This window comes from Phalacrocorax carbo, chromosome 1 (assembly GCF_963921805.1).
Source record: "Phalacrocorax carbo chromosome 1, bPhaCar2.1, whole genome shotgun sequence".
In the NCBI taxonomy this organism is placed as follows: domain Eukaryota; kingdom Metazoa; phylum Chordata; class Aves; order Suliformes; family Phalacrocoracidae; genus Phalacrocorax; species Phalacrocorax carbo.
In genome coordinates, this window is record NC_087513.1 from 40,344,980 (window position 1) to 40,366,460 (window position 21,481).

A 21,481-nucleotide genomic window follows, 5' to 3' on the forward strand; every position below is an offset into this window, starting at 1 on the left:
CAATAGATAAGAAGTCTAAAGGTAATTCTTCCATAAAAGTGACATCTCAAAGAACACTTTTGAAGAAGTATGCTTTACTTAATAAAAGGATTTTAATGATGTTTACATTACCAATACTATTGCCAAAATTCACATTAATCACGCAGAGTTCTTTATTGCATTCAATACCATGCTGAGGAATAAGCTGAGAACAGGACATTTTGCCTTGTCTGGAAAGACCAGGGAGGGCCTGAACCCATCATGCTCTTGTACGTCCTAATAGAAGATGCTTATAGTCTCAGGTCCTGATCTGGTCTCCAACAGTTTCTCTGTGTTTCTCCAGCAGTTAAATTCTTAACTTTCTGTAGGAAAGAGCACAAAGGAAGAATTCTCTTCTCTTTACTGATGGAAAGAGGTTAGGCAGTAAGCCCACCTATTCCCCCCTTACTGGAAGAGCTGCACAAGGCTGGCCACAGAGCAACAAGGAGGTGGCACCTAATCCAATGCCTGCTGAAATTTTTGGTAACTATCCCTTGTCTCCTGGCAAGGAGAGAAAAGCTCCTGAACTGGAACTATTCAGGTTTTGAATAAAGAAATCACTATCAGACCAGTGGGACCAGTGACACGGCTAGTCAGACAACTAATATTTCTTGGATTCCTCCAAATATGTGTACACACACACATATACATCTCATTACATATAAATATCTTTCCATTTTAAATTAGAATGAAGGAGCTGTACACATGGGTTTTCCCTTATTTCTGTATATTTACAACTCTTTTTTACCTTCTAAATATCTTTATATTCTTTATGCTCCCCATGTTAATTAGGGGCCAAATTAGAGAAGGCTGTCTTATGATACACCTCCCCCAGCATGCCCTTGAGATTGCGTCTTAATGGGAAAGAGCATCATGTGAGGAATCTGAGGAATTTAAACATTCGTGACAACATTGCATTAAAATCAGTATGAGACTAACTCTTCTGAAGTTTAACCAGCTGGGACAGCCACTTCATCACTTGGTACGTGAATAAGTGCAATCAGGAAACCACTTGTGTCTGTGTATTGTCTAGTATCCCAGAGGGGGTCTTACTACTTACTCACAGCCCTCTTTTCAATTGGGTAATAGGAACAAGTCCACTGATGAGAATCCACTAGAGTATTTTTAATAATACATTTATAGAAGCAGATTTTATTACAGCTCATGACTGAAAAAAAAAAGATTAATGCAATGTTTGTTTGAAAACTCTCAAAAGGAAGCTCCACCTGTCCACCTTGGAGGGCCACCAGGTTACTAAAGCCTATTAATCATTAGCAAGGTCATTTCCAGGTCTTCCCTAACCCTAAAATTAAGCCATAGCTGGTGATTATCAAAATCCAATTACCCAACACGTTTTCCCAGTTGTTTATTTAAGCTGGGTAATTTCTTTAAATACATGTTCCCATGTTTATTCAGCACTCCTGAAAAATGCAACGCCCAGATTCCCGGTCCTCAGCTTTTCATTCTCTCTAGTAGTTTTGGAAGCAGCGGTGATGGCCGCTGCCCTCCAAGAGCCATTGCCCTCCGACCCCAGCATTGCAGACGTGGGAGGCGCTTCCTTCTGCTCTCTCGGCCCTCTGTCCCTCTGCAGAGCTTCTGCGCTGCGGAGGCAGGAGCTGTGTCAGCTGTGCAGGTGGAAGGAAGCCATTAATTAGCGGGAAGAGCAGTGCTGGCGGTGGTTACTGGGGAGGGAGTTTGTTCTGGGTCCTCAGATCCCGCTTGTACCAGGGGATGCTCTGTAGGGCTACTCTCTCTGGGCTTTACTGCAGGGACTATGGGAAAAACACTGCACTTCCCCTCTGCATTTCCCTCTCTAGTGCTCACAGACTAGGTCTAGACATGGGTCCTGATTCTCTTCCCCTGCTGGTTCATCTCATCAGCAAATGCTCTCAATTCACGTGGGTTTTGCACTGCTGCAGTTGTACTGAGAGCACAAGTAGGCATGTGGTTTCTACCACTTACTACCTTACTGGTGCCAGACTTCACTTGCTTACTTAGTTTTATGTTTCAGTAGAGTACTTGAAAGGAAAAAAAAATAGATTTATAAAAAGGACAATGAGAAAAATACAGGTCTCAGCTTTCCTACTGCTTTTAGCAAAATAGCTATGAGAAAACATGGTCATGTAGATGAAACTATGTGATACGGAAAGCTGTGGTTGGGTGTGAAAAGGACAGTAAATCAGAAAAGGACATAATGTTGTTATTAATCCTGTATTTCGATATAAAATGAATAAAAATAGGATACTGCATAACTCCCATTGACTTCGTTAAGAAAAATTAGCATTAAAAAAGGGAACAGTAGAGAAGCAGAAATACAGAGGGGTTAACAATCTTTGCAGAAGACTGAACATACTGCCATTTTCTTTCAGTCTTGGGCAAACCATAGCACAGATCTTCTAATATAAGATTGAGACATATCTTCACAAATCCAGATTTATAACATCCATTACAGTCAGTCCTCAGAAGGTTAAGAGATGACTCTCATTTGAGGTGAAATATAATCTGATAAATTTTAAAGTAACATTCACAGTATTGATAAATAGTTGCTTCTAACAAGCATAAGAATGGTTTATGTATTTTTCACAAATGCTTATGTATGATTCTTGCTCTGTACGTCCTAGCCTGAAATATGTATCATCACCTTGTACTGCTTATATTACTGGATATCTTGGGAAAGTGGAGCTGAATAAGAGTATGGTTGTATTAAATGATGTGGTAATCTCTTGGGTTTTTTCTGACCATCAGCATACTGTCTCAAACAAGTCCTCTAAGCACGAGGCAAAACTCCATTACTGAGCACCCAAACTTGAAAAAAAGAATATTTTTTTTTTCCTAGGTCTACATTATTTTCTTGGAAATGTAGAGCACATAAGTTTCAGTTTTCTGTTGTGCTGCAGCACATATTAGAGAATATTCTGATAGAAACCCCCACAAGTTCTGATAATAGACAATACCCATTAATGCAATTATCCTCTTATTTACTCCTACTTTCAACAAAGGTCAAGCAATATCATCAGTATTAGTTTGGGAAAATAATGACTAAAAAAATTCATTATGTAACTATGTGAATGTCATCCTAATAAATTAATATTTGCACACAGTACTTATTGCATATAATGTACTTTTTATTTTTACACTCCCAGGTGCCCTATGAAGCCTTGCTTTACAGATGCTGTTTGGTAGATCCATGATGATAACTCAGTTTCTCAAATGATCTCTGATTTGCTTGCTGACAATTCTGCATTGCTATTGGTTTTCACTTGAAAAAGTTCTGCAGCTTTTAGAAACCCACTCAGGCCTGGCATTAGTAATATTTTTAAACAAAACAAACCCATATGACACCCAAACCGAAGTACTCAAAAATCAGAAGCTGCGGTCAACCAACTAACAAGGCCAAAAAATAATTACTGTTGGATGCAGGACTAAAACCCAAGGTTCCCTAAATCTGTGTCATTTCTCAAGTTACCTTAAGTCATTTTGCAATCAATTGTCATAGGTACTTATTTCTAAAGGAAATCACTCTTCAACTGATTTCAAGATTCAGTATTATTTACGGCAATCATTTACTTAAAAAACACCAGCAGAGGAATACAAATTGATTTTTAATCTCTAACTATGAATGTAAAATGACCAATTTACTTTGCATTAAAGGAAAATATGCATTATCACCAATCTAAATTGATACAGCCTAATACCTTGAAGGACCTGTTCTATTCAACTCATGTTTGGTCATTTTGCAGCAACTTTGCTATGCATGGAAATAAAAAATGCAGGACCAGAGTTCTACTTTCAGCACTTTGGGGTGCAGGTTGTCAAACTTGATCTTCCCCCCTCTCCTGCTACCCCCTGACATATCAGCGCTACTTAAACACCAGAAGTTACCTACTGACCTCCTGTCATGCCTAGGAACAGCGGACCTCTCATTTTCTATAGGAACCTGGCCTCATTTCCAAAGCCTTATTCCTCTCACAGATTAACCTTCCTCTGGCTTTGATTTTTCCTCTCCAGAGAGGAGATCCTGGACAGATATGTAGATATCAGCCCAATGTTTCCACAGGCATGCTTAGCAATTCAATCATTAATATTATTGATAATTATCATACCTCTACTCTGCCTCACAGCCATCTGCACCTAAGATGCACCTGAAGCCATTTGTGGGGGCAGTCCAATCTCACCAGCCAGAAAATGTAATTTACAGTGCAGAGGGAGTAAACTGGGTATAACACTGAAGCTAATACCTACCCCCAGAAAGCCACTGATGGAAGATACTTAAGCTCAGGACTATAAGGGAGGCAATAGGATGAAGTATGCTGATCCTACACATCTTCTTGGAAAGAACATCTGCCATTTCTGCTCATGTTTGCTCTATAACACAGCTCTCCTCATAGTATTCCTGTGTTGCATTATTTTTTTTTCCCCCACTTATTTGTCACTTGAAAAACTGATGCTTCCTGCCTCTTACTCTGAGGAAGGGGTCCGAAAGTGACGACAGCAAGCTGTGTGAAAGGAGAAGAAGAGGGATATATGGCTGCTGTGCGGCAAGACTTCCAATCTTTTGCAGCTTCCTAGCTACAAGAAACCTCCTGGCAGCATCCTCCAACCTGCTGTGGTTCCTTAGAAACTTATCAGGAACCTCAGCTATAAAGTTTAAATAGCTTTTCTGGAAAGTGGAGGCATTTTTTGTTCTCTCCAGAGGGTCTGGAGACCATGGCCACAAGCGAGAGCAGGCCAATACCTCTAGCACTAAATTGCAAACAATTCTCAGGATCTACTCACAACTCCGCATGTCAAAATGAACTGAGGAAACGGTTTTGACAAGTACTTCTGGACTAAGTTTTAAGCAATCAGTATCTGGTTAGGACAGGAATGGCTCAATATCCTGTAGAGGAAAACAGCTGACATGAGAGTAGTTTCAACTTTCCCTCTTTTAATCATGCTTTCTAATGTACTGCCAATTCGCTCCTGTTCTGCCCTCGATAAGGCTACGTCGCTCGGCTACGGGAACTGACTGTTCAAAAATGCAAAGCTTATACAAACTCCCATCTTTTCCTGTAGATTATTTCTACAATCAAATTGCATTTTGTCACGCGAACTTCTCTCTCCAATAAAAATTGAACAGTAACATAAAGCTCTATTTCTGATTCCTATTCACATATACATGTTTTCAGCATGAGTGAAAACTGAGTTAAATGTTCAGAAGTAAAAATAAATGAAGATGCTAATTTGTTGTGCTTATTTGAGCTGTTTTTTCAAAGAGCTGAATATATGTTTACTAATTTCTGGTTAATTTGCTTTAGATGGTAGAGCTTTAATTGCATGCAGTCTTGTTTATTGCTATTATTATCTGCTTGCATTGCAGCATTGCTCTATTTCATACTGGAGGCCTCATTGCACAAACATACTGGATGACCTGTTCTCTCTCTGATTAATGCACAAGCTAATTTAAACTAAGCTACAATGAATATAAACAAAAGGGATTAAAAGAATAGGGAAAGGGAAAAGAGAGTGGAGAGGAATAATAATTAGCTGCTAGAGCTGCACAGATTAAACAAATGCACAACTTAATGAGCTTAGATAATGCATTTATATAAGGTAAGCCAACAAGAACTGTTAAAAAACCCCAAATATTCTGTCTGCTCTATCTTTTGCTTGAAAATTAGAAAAAAAAATCAATTTGCAAAATACGTTTGTCATACTTGTATGAGTTGCCCCTCTACGATTTCAGCTCATAAGTACCTCCATGATGCCTTGGAGGACATGTAGCCAGGCACCATCATTTCCCATTTAAATCCCTTGTCCAGGTGCAAAGCCTGATTACTTTTCCCAGCGAATTCAGGGCTCACTTTGGCAAGTGAGCACTACAGCAAGCCTAGAGGGTGTTTGCCTGCAGTATTCAGAGAACTGTAGCTTACCTGAAAGAACTGGCCTAATAAATGAGAAAGGAGAGGTGCAACACCTCAGCAATAGCTTCTAGGAAGTGTTTTTTTAAGACTGCTTAACTAAGATTTTTTGCTATTTAGTTGGTCAGCCCTATGGCAAACAAAAAATGGACTGATCTTAGATTTTTCAGCTTTTACATGAAAAAAGGTTTGTGGTTTGGTGTTTTTTTTTTTTCCCCCATAATAGAAGCCTTATCAATAAGTCCATTCAGCTTCATGTATTCCATACTAACTAATCTCTTAAGCACAAACTCTACCTCCATCCTGCACCTGTTGCTCTTTTAAGGAATATAATCTACAATCCTGAAATCCAAACGAGCAAATATATAATCTATTCACACATTAATGTCCTTCAATACTCTTTTGAGGCTTTAACCAAAACCAGCTGACCTGGAAAAAGACATGGGTAGGAGTATTCTTAATGTAAATGGACAGCATCTTCAGACAGTATCAGTAAGAGAAAACTATTTTTTATTGTGACTTGAAGACTAATCAGTACAATGAGTTCTTTCCTGGTGAGTTTGCCATTTGGGAAAGACAGGAAGAAACATCTGGGAAAAGAGGCGTTTACTACACCCTGTCAACCTTAAGATAATAAAAAAGCACATTTCTTGTTTATTTGACTTGGTCTTCATTATCTTTAAACTACTGCAAGTGTCACACAGAAGATTTCTAAGCAGACAAATGAATTGTTAGTGCACTTTGAAGAAATTACTGAACAGCAGCAGTTCCTGAAGAATGTAAAACCTCCAGACTCACACCATTGCTCAACAGAGCTGCGCCATCTATGGACATTTCTAAAAGGAGCCAGCAAAACTACTCCACTCAGTCCCACAGTGGACAAAGCATCTAAGGCTGCCTGTACAAACCAAAAATCCTTTTAGCTCATACACTTTGGAAGGCACAGTCCCATTTCCAGAGTAACTTATGTGCTTGATGGGATTTAGGCTCTTAGAGACAGGAACCATATATGTGCACTTAGGTCTGCTGTTTAGCTGCTTATGAAGTTTCCAGAGCTGACACCTAAGCGAGGCGTATAAACCTTTCTCTCTGCCCAGATTTTTCTTCTGGATTCACTTTAATAGCCTGGTTTTCCTTCCAGCCTTGCTTTCTATGGGAACGCTTGCTCAAACGAATGTATTGATGTGCAAAGTGCCTGGATTGCCTTTGAAAATGAAGTTTAGGAAATCCATTTAGGCTTGCAATTTGAAATGGAGCAATGCTTGAATGCTTTTAAGACATCTGTAAAAGCCTGCATACCAAGCTGTACTTTGTCTTGCACTTCAGACAGATTAGATAGACCTTTAAAAGAGGTATTGCCAATCTGTACAGTCCCATTTAGGGCTGAGTAGGTGACGAGGAACAGACAGGTAAGTGACCTGGAGCTCCCTTCTACAGAGCTCTGCAGATCCCTTGAAGGCCACAGCCCTGGTCGCTGCCTGCTTTCATCAGAGATGTTCCTATAGGGGAGTGCATAGGCTGGGCTCTGAGAAGGGAAATGCATCTGAACCTGTGCCCAGAGATGAAGGCATGGGCCAGAGTGAAGGCTTTCTGCATCTACTCTTCCTCATACACACCATCAATGAGTTAGTACAGACTGGAAATTTCAGAGGGAAATAATTATAATTGCTTCAGATTAATAGTTCTCTATTAGCAAAGGATTCATGGCATTAAAAAACTTAAATCACTTGATTTAAATTCACTTCTATGAATTGAATGGAGGAGGGAAATATAAGGACTCTGATAAAAGCAGTGTTCCCTAAATGCACACTGCATTATGAAATAAAAAGAAAGAAGTTATATCTGAAAGATAAACCAAACTCCCTCCCAACCCAGCCTCCACCCCCTCTATCTCAGTACAAACACTCTCAACAAACAGGGCTTCATACAGCTAATGATGTAACATGGCTTAGATTAAAATACATTGGAGTGATGTAGAAATATGAACATAAATTTGGTGTACTATGTAAGACCAAAGGTTGACCAGTATCCTGTTTTCAACAATGGCCAGTGAGAGGAGGTTTAGGGAAAGAACTCAGGAACAAAGCAAGCAGGAATTACTGATTATTTAGTTAACACTGTTACTTATTTTTAGTATGCCCTCCAGCTTCTGCCAATCTGTAGTTTAGGAACGTCCTGAACCAAAGGTTGCTTCCACATCTTTGTGTCTGGTGTCTTCTTTTCTGTGATATTTCCTGAAGACAGCTTTCTTAGCCTACCTTATGACCTCTGCACTGTCCCAGGACAATGAGCTCTGTAGCTGAGAGCCAGGCAACAGTGAACAGTAGACATGGGGATTAGGGGGGTATTTAGGCCATCTACATTTGGGAAAAACCTTGTGATGAAGCAGAAAACATTTATTTTATTTTAACCTTATCAGTAAATTGCAAATGCATTCTCTGTAGCCAGAAGATTACCTTTGGGATTAATTATAATACCAGCTTTCTGCTTTTCACAATGCCTTCTTCTTTCACAAACCCGTTCGGTATTGTGCTCTGCGGGCCAAATTCTCTTCCCAGATATCTCTATAAATCCACTGAGGAAAAAGAAGCTAAATAGAGTCTAAAGTGAAACAAGACCATGCAAATTGGATTTATTAGCTGTTGTGTACTTTCCTGCTGTTCTCATTGCTTTCCTTCATTTGTTGTAAGGCTACACTATTACGTCCACTGTCAAATCTAGGGAGAGGAACTGAAAGGCTCTGGACTACGCAGCAGTCCTCCGGTGGAATTTGCAACAACTCAGGAAGGATTTGAGACATCTCAAAGACAGGAGATGCGGCTGCCAGGGGGACGGTGGGAAGCGGAAGCACCAGCCCTGGTGGAGGGGCAGGCTCAAGTTCCCTCCTGCCCAGCACCGTCCCCAGCTCTCCCTGGCAGCACAGCTTTCCAGGGAACTGCTATTGGTCATCCCAAAGCTTCAGGACCGAGTTCCCTAGAGAAACATTTTACTTAACGACATTTTTCTGTGTGGGAATTATATACAGTACTTCCCCTTCTGATGCCTATCGCATATTTGAGCAGTTATTTGAAGTCGCTGTGTTCTGTTTTGCTCCTGTTATCAAATCACAGTATTAACATAACAGGGATAATTATAGCTACCATAAATTAGTAACAACAATATACACAGTTTGTTAAGCATCAAAAGTATACTCTTTGATAGGGAACATAAGGGAAGTCCCTGTCCCAGAAAGAAATATCACTGTTGCAGCTTCTTACTGGCTCAACCGGTTAGAGAACTGAATGAAGAGTTCAAGAGTCCAGGTATTTTATGAAGATAGGGCACTGATTTGCAGTGTCGTCTTGGATGAGTGACTTAACCAATTAATGTCTCACTTGCCTTACTATGGAAATAATAAAAAAAGCCCCTGAAACATGTTGGCCATACTCAGCAAAGGTTCAAAGTGAAACCAAACTGATGCATCAGCTTGGATGGGACGGTATCAAAGCAGACAACCAACTCCAGCAAGAATCTGGCTGAAATGTCAGCGTCATATGAAACTAGATACTGCCTCTGGGCAGTATTTCTTGGGCTGAGCCATTCTCATAGCACACTCTGGGCATCCTCATCTCTGCCATGATGCTACTGCTTCTCCATTTCCTGAGGCTTGACTGACTGTCTGTATGCATCTACTACCTTGTCTGATGTTTAGATTGTAGGTTTTTTGGATAGAGGATCGTTTCAGTCTTGGGTGTATACGGAGCCTTGCACAGAGGGATCCTGATCTGTGACTGAGGCTCCAAGGTACTACATTAATAAAAATATCAAAGAGAATTTCCTATATGAGCTGAGAAATAGTGTGACCCACAGATTTACATGCAGTATTATTTGAGAAAAGGTGTATTTGCACACAAAAGACATTTCTGCTAGCTAGCAATGTTAAGCTTTCTGTACATACTAGCTCTGACTATGTAAGAGATCTCTGCTGAATTTCCAGAACTGTTTTCTTCTGAAAAGAAGCAGAAACTGTCATAATTTGTAAGTGTTCTCCTAACAATGTGCAGAAAAAAAAATGAATTATGATTGCATTCAAATAAGAGATTAATGGCCTGGAATATTAACTGATGGCTACAATTTAAGGTGGATACTTAGTAAGTACTGTCCAGTCCATGGCTTCCTGCAATTCAGAGATATGCTTGGATATTTTATATTGCAGTTTTGCAGGTGATTTGATGTTTTTCTTTTCTTTCTTTTCTTTCTGTAAATGTGTTCTGTGTCAGTTCCTAACATTTTAAATTAAGGGGAACTGAGCTAAATTCAGCTTTAGGTTACCCTACAGAACAGTTGGCCAGAAGGAATGGCATGATCAGTGAGAAATATATTCCAAAACAAGAGGAAAGGTGAATATTTCTGTTTTAAAATGAGGCATTGGCCTTTTTCAGACATTAATAGGAGCATTCAAGGTGAATTCTATAAAACCCCAAATGTTAAAAATCAACCTTTCTTGTAAATTTCAAAACCCTGGATATCTGATAGGGATGTTCCGTTCCACATCAGTTGTTTATATTACCGAAATCAGTACCCGTGCGTTCTAATCAAGGACTCAGGAGATGCAATGTACCTCATCCTGTTTACAACACAATCTCATAATGAAACGGGTTCTCTTCTCTCTTTCTTCGTCCCTTAGCATGGCATTTCCAACCTGCCGATGCGAACAGGCGATATATTTGGTTGTAAATGTCACAGATGGACACATCCTCCTACAGGCTGAGCCGAGATACGCAGAGTATTTCAAGTTCAGCTAATGTGCACCTCCTCACTTTCCCAGATGTCCCACTCTGCCTGCACATTAGGACAGCTGGTGAAGCAGTCACAGAAACCCTGCCTGGGATGGTTGACCACAGAAACAAAGCAAAGGCAGAGAGGAGCTGAGGAAACCAGTCACTGGAAACCTGCATCGGAGTTTAACCCTCTGACCAAACACGGCTGAAAAACCCAAACTGGCTGCTGGACAAGATGAGGGGATTACTCACACAACTCAAATTACTCATGGGCCCAGGGCAACAACGGCTCATCTGATCCTAGGCCTGAGAATCATTTAAATATTAACATGGATATTCCCCCTTGGTTTCTTATGCTGTGCATTGCTTTTCAAAAGATCAGCTGGACGAATCACTGCAAAACCACCAAAACTGTCTACCAGATGGCGGCCACTGATTAATTTGTCTTAACTTATGCCAAAAAGGAAGAAAATGCGATGGGTGGAGCAGAAAAGACAAGCACAATCAACATCCGACCAAACAGGGTTTCCTGTCACCTTGGGAACGACACTGATTGGCACCGCGGTTTCCTGTGTACAAGCTAAAACCAGTAGCAACTGGAGTAACAAGAATAAATGCCAGATAAGAGACCTGGGAATACAATAAAATTATTACAAAATTCCTGACTAAACCTCACAAGACAGTAAAGGCAAAACCAAGGGTAGGGATGGCTGCATGCTGAACTGAGCACTCCCTGGCGTCTGAGAGGACTACGAAGCTGCACCAGAAAAATTTCTCCAAAGAAGGGTGGGTTAATTTGCTTGAATTATCCACTCCCAGAAATGAATGCCACATGCTTTGAAGAGCTTCTAGTTCTTTGCAAGAGGAAAAAACAGGGACGTGGGACAGTTTAAAGCAGAGATGGGTCTTAGAGCAGAAATGTACCGTCTACCCATGGTATTCTGAAATAATTTGCAAGAGGTGCTAGAGACTTAGGGAAACAGACTGTGGGTTTAAGTTTGGGCAGTGGTACATAGTTATTTGCATCTATTTATTTAGATTGTAACTCCCCCAGTTTTGCTTCATGGAGCTCTAACCACATCCAAAACACCTCAAACAGCCTGGAGTCAAATAGTTAAACTATGGTTTTTCAAGGGTCTTTGTTAGGCTGGTGCTTGAGTTCACTTCCCCTCCAGAGAAAGGGGACAATTCACATTCCTGCCGTCTTCCTACACTGCAGATAAGCAAAGACGTCTGTAATGGGTTGGACAGAACAGGCGTTTGCGCAACTCAGTTCCAGGCTTGCAAAAAGTTTTCAGAGTGACTGTACGCTAACAGACTTGTTATACAAATGCAAGTTGAGGGTAAAGCATTTTCCTCTCTCTAGTCTTGAATCCACATGCTAAAACAGACCTCTCAGGTCCTGAGCAGAAGACCCTCAGAGCTGGATGCCACTTAATGTTCCCTGTTACTTAGACCAGTTTCTCCCACCTTGGTAGCTCAGGTTTTCAGCTCTTGCCCTTACCCTGTCACCCAGCGTGCAGGTGCCAACAGTCATCGCGTGGCCTTCCAGCTAGCTGAGATGGCCCGAGGAGGAGAGAAGACACAATGCTGGGCTGCGGGGAAACCTTGCACTGAAAGAAGCATTACTGAAAGTCACAGCCTGTGAGCAGCTGCCCATGATCATGTCAGCTGCTACACCAGCTGTGCACTTCTTCATGTGCAAGCTACATCTAGAAAAATAAATTAAACAGTGCCAGGAAACAATCCCAGGCACTGAAGCTTGGTAATCAATACTGCTACATTTCAAGCCTTGCAGCCCTGGCTTGGTTTTAGCCTTCGCCAAGAAGAGTGCTCCAAAGCAATTCACTGGCACAGTTTGGGAACCAGCCCATGCACAAACCATTCCCAGTAGGCAGTCTGCATCCAGCCCCCGCTTGTTTGGAGGTAAAGGGAGCTTGGCAGTATGGACACAAACTAATCTCTGCTAGCTGGCCTCAGTGCAATAAGTGTTTCTGGGTGTATTGAATTTATTAGTGCATCTTAGAGGCCAGGAGAGAATATAGCTGAGAGTTTTGCCAAATGAGAGAAACGCATTTTCAGGTCCTTCAGAAAGTGGTGGGTTATTTAGTGATTTCTCACACTCTTCTTAAATGATGTGGACAAATAGTAGCATGTAGGACTTCTACTGTACTTCAGGTTAAGGTTCTCAGCTTTGCTACGTCTCTTCAGGCAAACGTGCCAGCCAGCCAGTCTCAATCCAGTGGCTAGGAGCACGGCTGCAGGAGGTTTATGTGCCGTGTCCAAAGTTCTCTAATGAGTTGGTGGCAGAGACAGACCGGAGCACAGAAATTCCTGCCTCCCACCTCAAAACTCAGTTTACTGGTCCACTGGTGCTCCGCAAATTCCTTCTGATAGGATATCACCATAAAATCGTTCTCCAGCTAGTACCTTTGTGTTGGCACATAGCTGTGCTTTGAACAATTACGCTGACATTTTCCTGAAAACAATCCCTAGGATTTAAATTAAGAATGCAGAAAGCATATTCAGCTCCACACAATAGGGTAAATTTATCCTCCAAATCTATGCAAAGCTAGTATATTTTAGCCAGGAAATTCAAGGCCCCTTCCTGTAAATATATTAAGTTCCCATGCTTGTGTCATAAACTACAAAACCTGGCATGTTTACAGTAGTCCAACTGCAAGGTGCTACCCTCTGAGCGTTACTTGAAATGATTACTCACAACGGACGGTTTTGTATAAAGATAACAGATCAGCAACACCATAATTGTATTTGCAGCAACTGTGCTCTGCGATCTAAATATCAGAACAGAAGCAGAGAGAATTGTTGGAAATTTTTCTCATGTATTAGAGTGGAGATTTGGTTGAACAGTGACATCCTGAGATGCACTAGTCATTTTATTAATGAAGCAAAGAGTACATCAAGCTTTTTTACCCAGGTTCCAACATTTCTTGGGAGGTTTATTTGATATACAGTATTGTTAAGATAATGATTCATTTTAACGGATACTGCTTTCCAAACACCAGGAAAATAGGTATTACTGTTAGTGTTTGTCATCCACAGCATTTGTCATCCAGATGGCAATTGACAGGTCACAGGAATTGTACAGGTGGCCAGAACAATACTTTAATTTGTGTCTATGCAGAATAACTAGTAAAAGAGAGTAGTTATTATTAACACAGGAATTTTCTTCCACCTCCAAACTTGAAGCCCAAACTGTACACGATCTTCTCTGTAAAGGTGTCTCTTAGGAAGGATGCCAAAGGCAGACAGAGAACAATAATTGCTTTCATTATTTGTGTGACTATGTGTGAGTACCTCTTACTAATACATTCCTGATTCAAACTTTATCTTTTGGCAGTGAGTTCCACAGACTACTATGGGTTATCTGAATAAATTTTTTTTTTAATTATTTAAAAATAAATTGCCTTTCTTTTCCATCAGAACATCTTTTTTTCTCATAAGGAAGTGGAAAGAGGTGAGCATTTAGCAGCTTTATGATGCACATTATTTTAACTTTTATTTCATTATACTTACAGTGAGCTGTACTCCCTGTATGTCCACTGAATACTTCTTAGAACTGGAGAAAAGAATTCTGCTGTCAATTTACAGGCATCTTCAGGATGGTAAGAGAAATCTCACTGGTTATAGTCTATTAACTGTGACATAGGATTTTTATAGTATTGCTCTGCTTTGTGAAAAAGTAACACCACGCACAGTTCTCACAATCAGACTTCAACCCAAGATTCAGTCCTAGCTGTTATGTTTGCAGGGAGTTACACTCGACGCTGATTTAGTTGATTTTCCCCCTACTATTCTCTACTGTGATGCCTACTGATTTTCTCTAGAGGTTGCAGACTTGGTTGCACAGTGTATGTCGAATGATGCCAGAAGGCAGCCCTCTCTCCTCCTGTTTTGCTCACACTGGTGTTGCCTGCCTTCCCTTCCACAGAGTATCTTCTGTTTTCCTGTGTCCCAGCAGTGCTTCCATACCATTGCAGAATTCTTTTATTACACATTTTAAAAAATACTTTATTTCAGTTATCTGCCAGGTTTTTGCTCTATTTGCCAAACTTTTTTTTTGTTATATTCTCCGCTCTCTTGTATTTGTCTGCAGAGAAATGAAAATTAGCATGAAGTAGATGTAAAATGTTACTTGGTCGGAATGAGAGTCCTGCACACCTCTAGCATCCTGATATGTGAACATGAGGAGCTCTCCCTTTTAGACAGAATAATTTTCCAATAAATATTGAACAGACTGAGAAAACACAGTGCTGTGATTTTTCCTACTGGTTATCTAGATGTAATAGCCACAGTTTTAGGTCTTTGTGGCTAGGATGGAATACAGATGCTTGAGAAGACTTTAAAAAGCACTGTGTTTTTTAACACGCACAGTTCAAGAGCCATTTTCCACATTTTCTTTTCTTCCATGTACTTTTGCATGCTAGATAGTAACTAATATGAACAAAACAGTATGTCATGTACTATTTAGTTGAAATACAGTTGTCTAGTCACAAAAAATACTGGAACAAAACTCACAGCAGCGGTGACTGGAGGAAAAGTAAAACCAGTTGTAAAACAAGTAAATACTGTGCTGGTGTGGTAACTCATTTATATTTATAACCCTGCCATGCTTGTTTTTTAACAACTCACTGCTTATACCAAGAATTTTCAATGCTTGACATGTCAGAATGAAATTTAAAGTATCACATCCCACTTCACCAGATACTGGTTTTGGCTGGGACCACTCACATTAAGATGAATTTTGGGCCAACCAACAGAATAAAAGGAAGCCTTACTCTGATGAAGGAAAAATTGTATATTATTCATATAAACATATAAAAGCCTCAGTAGAAAAATAAACACTGATGCAATATTCATGGATATGCTCACGGAAGAGAAATGGATCATTTACATCCTAAATTTAGGCGTTGGCGCTATGATATTGTGACAGTTCATCACTGAAGACACCCACAGGCGAACATTAGCTCTCCCGCTCCTTCGGTCAGTAACAGCACTGCGTGGGTTCCTGATGGAGAAGGTCTTTGCTGCAAAAGAGCAGCAGTTGTGAAAACACCAGAAGAGAGCATCTTTGAAGCATTCTGTACCAAGTGATCTGGAGGATGCCAGGAGGCTCTGAAGACAGCCCTTCACTTGCCTGCCCCAGCATCTATCATTAATTGTAATGGAAAGGGGTCAGCGACTCTGTTCTAACAGCCCTCTCACCTCCACACCTATCAGTCCACCAGCCACTCTTGGCCACCACGGCTCCATCCCTTCCCTACTGTGCGCTGCACATGGGCACACATCCCTGATCAACATCCAGGAAAACAAGTTGCCTCCTGAGGCCGCTGGGCTAGTTCCCATCCTGACTACGTGACCACCTTCCCTCCTCCAAGAGCTACACCCAAAGAATAAAACATGTGGGCTGCCTTGATGCCAGACCTGGGGCAGGTGCGGGCGCTGGGGGGGAGGTGGCAGTGCCGCCCACCCGCTCTAGGTGTCACCCTCCCCGCGCCCGGACTCGCTCAGGACTGCATTCAGCAAGGCACCAAGCACCGGGGTGTCTACGTGTCACATAAAAACCGTCTGCGGCATTCTACATGTTTGATAGTGCAAGTGTTGCAGAATCTGCTGGGGAAGCTGTGTCTTATAGAAATAGCTGAATAAAAGCAGATATGCAGGAAAAAATGTGCATGGACTTGGCTCTAGTATTCAGAAGAACAATACATTTTAAGAAGCTGGACAAACTCCCAGAAATATTGTGATCTATGGACAGTTGTCCATTAAGAATTTGTCTGCCTCTGTACCAGCCAATGCTATTCCTATTAAAAATGGAAAGGTTCAGAGGGCCAGATGCTGATGTGGTACTTTGTGAAAACTCATTTCCACTGTATTTTTGCATTTAGATATAAACCTCAAAGCAGCACCTAGTGTGTGGAGCAGGGAGAGCTTGAGAGGCAGGCATCGTCCAGCTTTTCTGCCCCATCCTTCAGAGATACTGTCACAAAATTCACATCTAGATGGCTAGGCAAGGCGGCTGGCTCACTCCCTGGTTTGGCCCACGGTCCATTGATTTCTCTCTGAAGAGATACATTTTGGTCTGGATCGTACTAGGCATTTCATGACTATGGATCACATTTAAGGAATAAAACCAGGGAGTTTGGATAGTTAGAAAATACTGCTCTGGAGCCACTGTCAAGACATCTGGCCAAATCTCAATGCTAAGTTTGTCAAGGAACCCCCATATTTACACTAGCCTGCCAAGAGCTTCTTCCCCTGGCAGAAAGCAAAATCAGGGTAGCAAACGTTATTGAATGGGTGCCCCCAAGCTGTTGCTATGAACACGAGGGGACCTCCAGGCTTCATCCCACTCCATACCAACAGAAAAAGGACTGTGAGCAGACTGTTTTGCGCACAGCATGCTGCTCGCACACTGCTTGCAGTGTGCGGACCTATGCTGTAACCGCTCACATGTGCAATGAGGACGGCCCAACGTTGCCTAGTGCAAAGTAGTTGTGGTGCAGAAAGGCAGAGATCGGGTTTTAAGCTTTCCACATACCTGGTCATTAGGTGATGTCTGAGGCAAAACCTGTTGCTGCATTATTTCTTTTTGCCTCCAATGTTTCTGTGTATCAAAATGTGTGTAAATTTGTTCATAGTACAGGATACAGTAAATAAATAGGAAAGATATCTAATAGTAGCTGCTTATTTCAGAGGTAGAGAATACAACCTATTCCCTAAAGTTCCCTCCCTCACATCCCCAGACCTTCGTATCACTGAGCTTGAAACAAACTTAAACCTCTATTTTTTAGAAGTGGACTTGGGCTGATAAAGCGTAACTGTGTTAAACATGACAAAAAGAACAGCAGAATGGGACGTTATCACAAGTGCTTTCACTTTCTCACAATGGCCTATTTGTGTTCTTTTACAGCAGAAACTGAAGTGATCGGTTCATTCAACTTCTTTTTCCTTAGGGATAAGCTGAAATGCCTGGTTTATTTGATCAAACATCAAGTTTAGTTTCCTCTTTGTATCTCAGCTTTCCATTTTGACATATCTGGCTCAGAATTTTGCCCTTCCAAAGGATGAAGTTTTGTTTAGGAGTATTAAATGCTGACTTCCTATCTACAGTGGTAAAATGAAGATCCTAGATCAGTAGTTTTTATTTTCTTTGAGTGATTGAAAAATTTCCTCCCTGGACCTTAAATACAAACTCACTCTACAAATTCCTTTACCCCAGTTCCTTTCAGCTATTACATATGCTATGTTACATACTAGCTATAATAAACTAGCTATGTGATCCCCATGCTTGTGTGCTTTATTTTTAGGGTCTTGTGAAATGAAAGCAGCTATCAAAATGTATTTACTTGCTTCATCCATTCCTTATTTTTTTTAGGTGCAGTGATATCGCTACATATTTTATGACAGCTCTGCCTTTCAGCATCTTTACTCATGGAAGAATCAATCCCCCTCCCTTAGCTCTGGCTGTGGATCATAAAGCCATTGATAAAATCCTTGTCATTGAAATCCCATGGTCCAAGCTGAATCAGGGTAACTGCTCAACTCTGAGAGTCCTCACAGACGAGGCTCTGCTTCATCTCCTTTTCATTCTGATTTCCTTGTCTATCTGTGTGGCGTCTGTTCTTTCATTTATTGTCTGTGCCAGGGTAGAAGAGTTCAGCTGCACGGCTGCATGCTACGTTTGTTATCCAGAGCACTGATGCTTTATGAAAGCGGCCTGCAGCCATCAGGCAAGAAATTATATATGTTTCTAACAGAGGAGAGACAGATGTCAGTGTGCATTCTCCTGTGGGAAGAATAACTTGTTTTATAAAAAGAGCACTGTCCCAGTTTTTGAAAGGTAGAATGAGTGGCAAGGTTTGGTGCCCAAGTATTTCTGAGGAGCTGCACACAGGGTTGGTTTCATTACTAATCACTCCTTTCTCTTTTTTGTAAAGCCTGCAGACCTTGGACTGTATCCTGACCACCATGGAAAGCTGGATTTAAGAAGAAAAATTATCTAAAGGTGATAATGGAAACAATGTATGAGATTGGTAAATGTACCCGGTGGAAGTATTTCTTCTTTCTAAGTTTCCCATGTGCTAGAGACACCCTGACAGTGCAAACAATCCTTTGCTGACAAATCGTAACCAGCCCTTGTGCCCTCTGCCAGGATCTCCAGGATCAAAACAGGCAAAAATCAATGGAAAATGAAAAATCATTTCTTTGGAGTAATTGTTGGAAAGAGGAAGAAACAAATTAGCAAAAAGAATTCCAGTATGCAGTTAATCTCAGCCCAAACTTCTGGACCTTTGCTCATATGAAAATAAAAGGAAAGGAGAGAATACTCATGAGAGAGATATTAACACACCAAATCCCACTTCTCAGATGTCCATATGGCAAAGTCTCCCATTCTTTGACAGAAGAGACACACATGAAATCATGCAGCGTGAGTATAACAAAGCAGACTAAATTCTGAAGGCACCTGGCACCATCCTACCTTTCCTGGAGCCCCACAGGTTTCATTCTGAAAGGAGACGGACTGGCACACAGGGGAGGTTTGAGCTCAGGAACACATTGGCCTTGAGGGTCCACTACAACATTGACAACCTTTGGAGCCTGTTCAGGCTGGACCATGCTGTTGGTGGTCTTAGACTGAGATGTCTGCAGGGGAAGGGGCGAGAGGTGGATCTCCTGCTTCTTTTCCTTCTCTTGTCTCAGTGACAACTGGATCTTCTCCTTTAATCTGTACAGAACCTACAGAAATAAAGAGGAAATCCCAATCTCAATTCCCTGGTAAACAAGGCAAGGAAAGTATCACAAACACTGGATAAGATTGCTGTATGTGGCTTTCATTCCTAGAAGGTAAGCCAGAAGTTGTGTTACATGGTGTTTCCCACAACAGGGTAAATATTTCCATTACATAAACCACAATGTGTACATGCTGGAGGTAGGGATTTTAACAGTTCTCATTATGAGCCAGTAATTGTTTGAAATACCAGCAGCTGTATTATTAAAGGGGCAAATAACATACCATGGAAAATAGTTACAAAAGACACTGTGAATAAGGAAATATTGACAAATAGTGCAATTCTAGAAAAATTTGTAAGAATTTTAACACAAGAGACACAATGGCACAAAATAAAATAGGTACTCATGATATATCGAGGTATAATTCTTTTTAAAGCAGATTTTCTTAACAGCTCTTACTCATTTTGCATGGAGCTGATGGTTGAACAGAGTAACTTTGCTAGGCTTTTTTTGTAATGGTAGGCTGCTATGACTCTGACATACTCCTCAGGATAAGGATATGCCTCAATATCCTCAGAGAAACATAACCTGTTCTGGCATGAACCTGAAGCGATGCATGGCCTACAAAGCAATTCAGAAAAGTGTGTTTTACAATTACCAAGACATTGATGTCTGAACATACTGTAACACCAGGATTCTCTGTCCACCTATTGCTTATGAACTTGCATGTCAGATATCTGCAGCAAAACCTTTCAGAAGCTGTACTGATGCTCTTCCACCGAACTCCATACTGACGTTGCTGTGCACCAGCTTGGCAAGGTCTGGTGGGTAGTGCATGCTCTGTAATGTCACTCCAGAGGAACCTGTGTTATGCCTATTTAATGCATCTTATCTCTTGAGGGAAATGCAAAAAATTATTTCTGAGCCATAGTTATGCCATTTTCAAAATGTGCCTTACAACCTATGAAACTTATGAGAATTACTATTGTAAGTACTGTGTGTGGAGGTGGGTGAAAGACATCTACACAGCTTTTTGATGGTGTCTGCAGAAACCCTTATACCTTCTGCTCTGCTTTATTTGTTGCTGTAAAGCATTCTAATTGAATCCTGGTTTGCAAAGCCATAAAGGCAAAGTGTAGACCAAAGCATTTTTCTGCTGCAAGCCAGAAGCTCTTTGACAGCTGTTTCCCTACTAGCACTGCATAAAGATCTATCACTCCGTAGCTTTCCAGTGAACACTGAATATATCTAATGGGTTTGTTTTTTCAAGGATTAGCATTAGAGGTTTAGCTGGGAACTGACCTAATGTCATTAGCAATACACCCATTAAACAAGACTTAGCTACGTAAACCGTCTGTTCATTCAGAAGAGTTTAGAATTAAATTGCATGGATAAGATAAGCTGCTCTTTGCCATTATTTTGCAGAAAAACCAGCCCTACAGTGAAACAAGTACACAGGTATCGGTAAAGATAAAAATATATAAAAATAATTGAAATCTTTTAACCCTCTTTTCCTCCAGTGATTGCTTTGGTCTCATTTGTTTCTGGTAACACACAGATAATACAGCTCATACATTCATGGTCATGACACCGTTATCCATACCTTCTTGTCACTGATATATTTTGACACAGTTTCCTTCCTTGGAGACCCAGGGAATTATGTTATTTACTTCCAAAATCCTGGATGACTATTATTTCATATCCTTTTTAATACTCTAGTATTAGACCCTAGGAGAAAAGATAGCCTGCCACCAGCAGAAGTTGAAAAAAAGCTAAAGAACCACATTTGATGTAAGAGCAAACACACTTTCCTCAGAAAGTGTGGTCAGGGCCACCATGTATTTAATGAGTTCCAGGTGAAAGTCAAACAAACAGAAATGGCCAAAAACAGTGATCAACCTAATCACTAAGCTCTGCAAAGGCAGTAACTTAGTTGTACTCATATTTCAAATCAGTTTAAACACATCTGTCAGTATGGATGGAAACAGATATGAAGCCCCTAAATAAGAAAATAGATATTTACCGATACCCCAGAAGATTCATTGTGAG

At 40.8% G+C, this 21,481-nt stretch overlaps 1 protein-coding gene across 1 annotated transcript in view; it reads right to left on the bottom strand.

The window, feature by feature from the left end:
• Positions 1-21,481, bottom strand: part of PTPRR (protein tyrosine phosphatase receptor type R) — a 154,152-nt gene that overhangs the window by 39,089 nt on the left and 93,582 nt on the right. Inside the window, exon 6 of the mRNA XM_064449550.1 lies at positions 19,182-19,438. Coding sequence (XP_064305620.1) covers positions 19,182-19,438 — 257 coding nt within the window. The remainder of the gene's footprint in view (positions 1-19,181; positions 19,439-21,481) is intronic.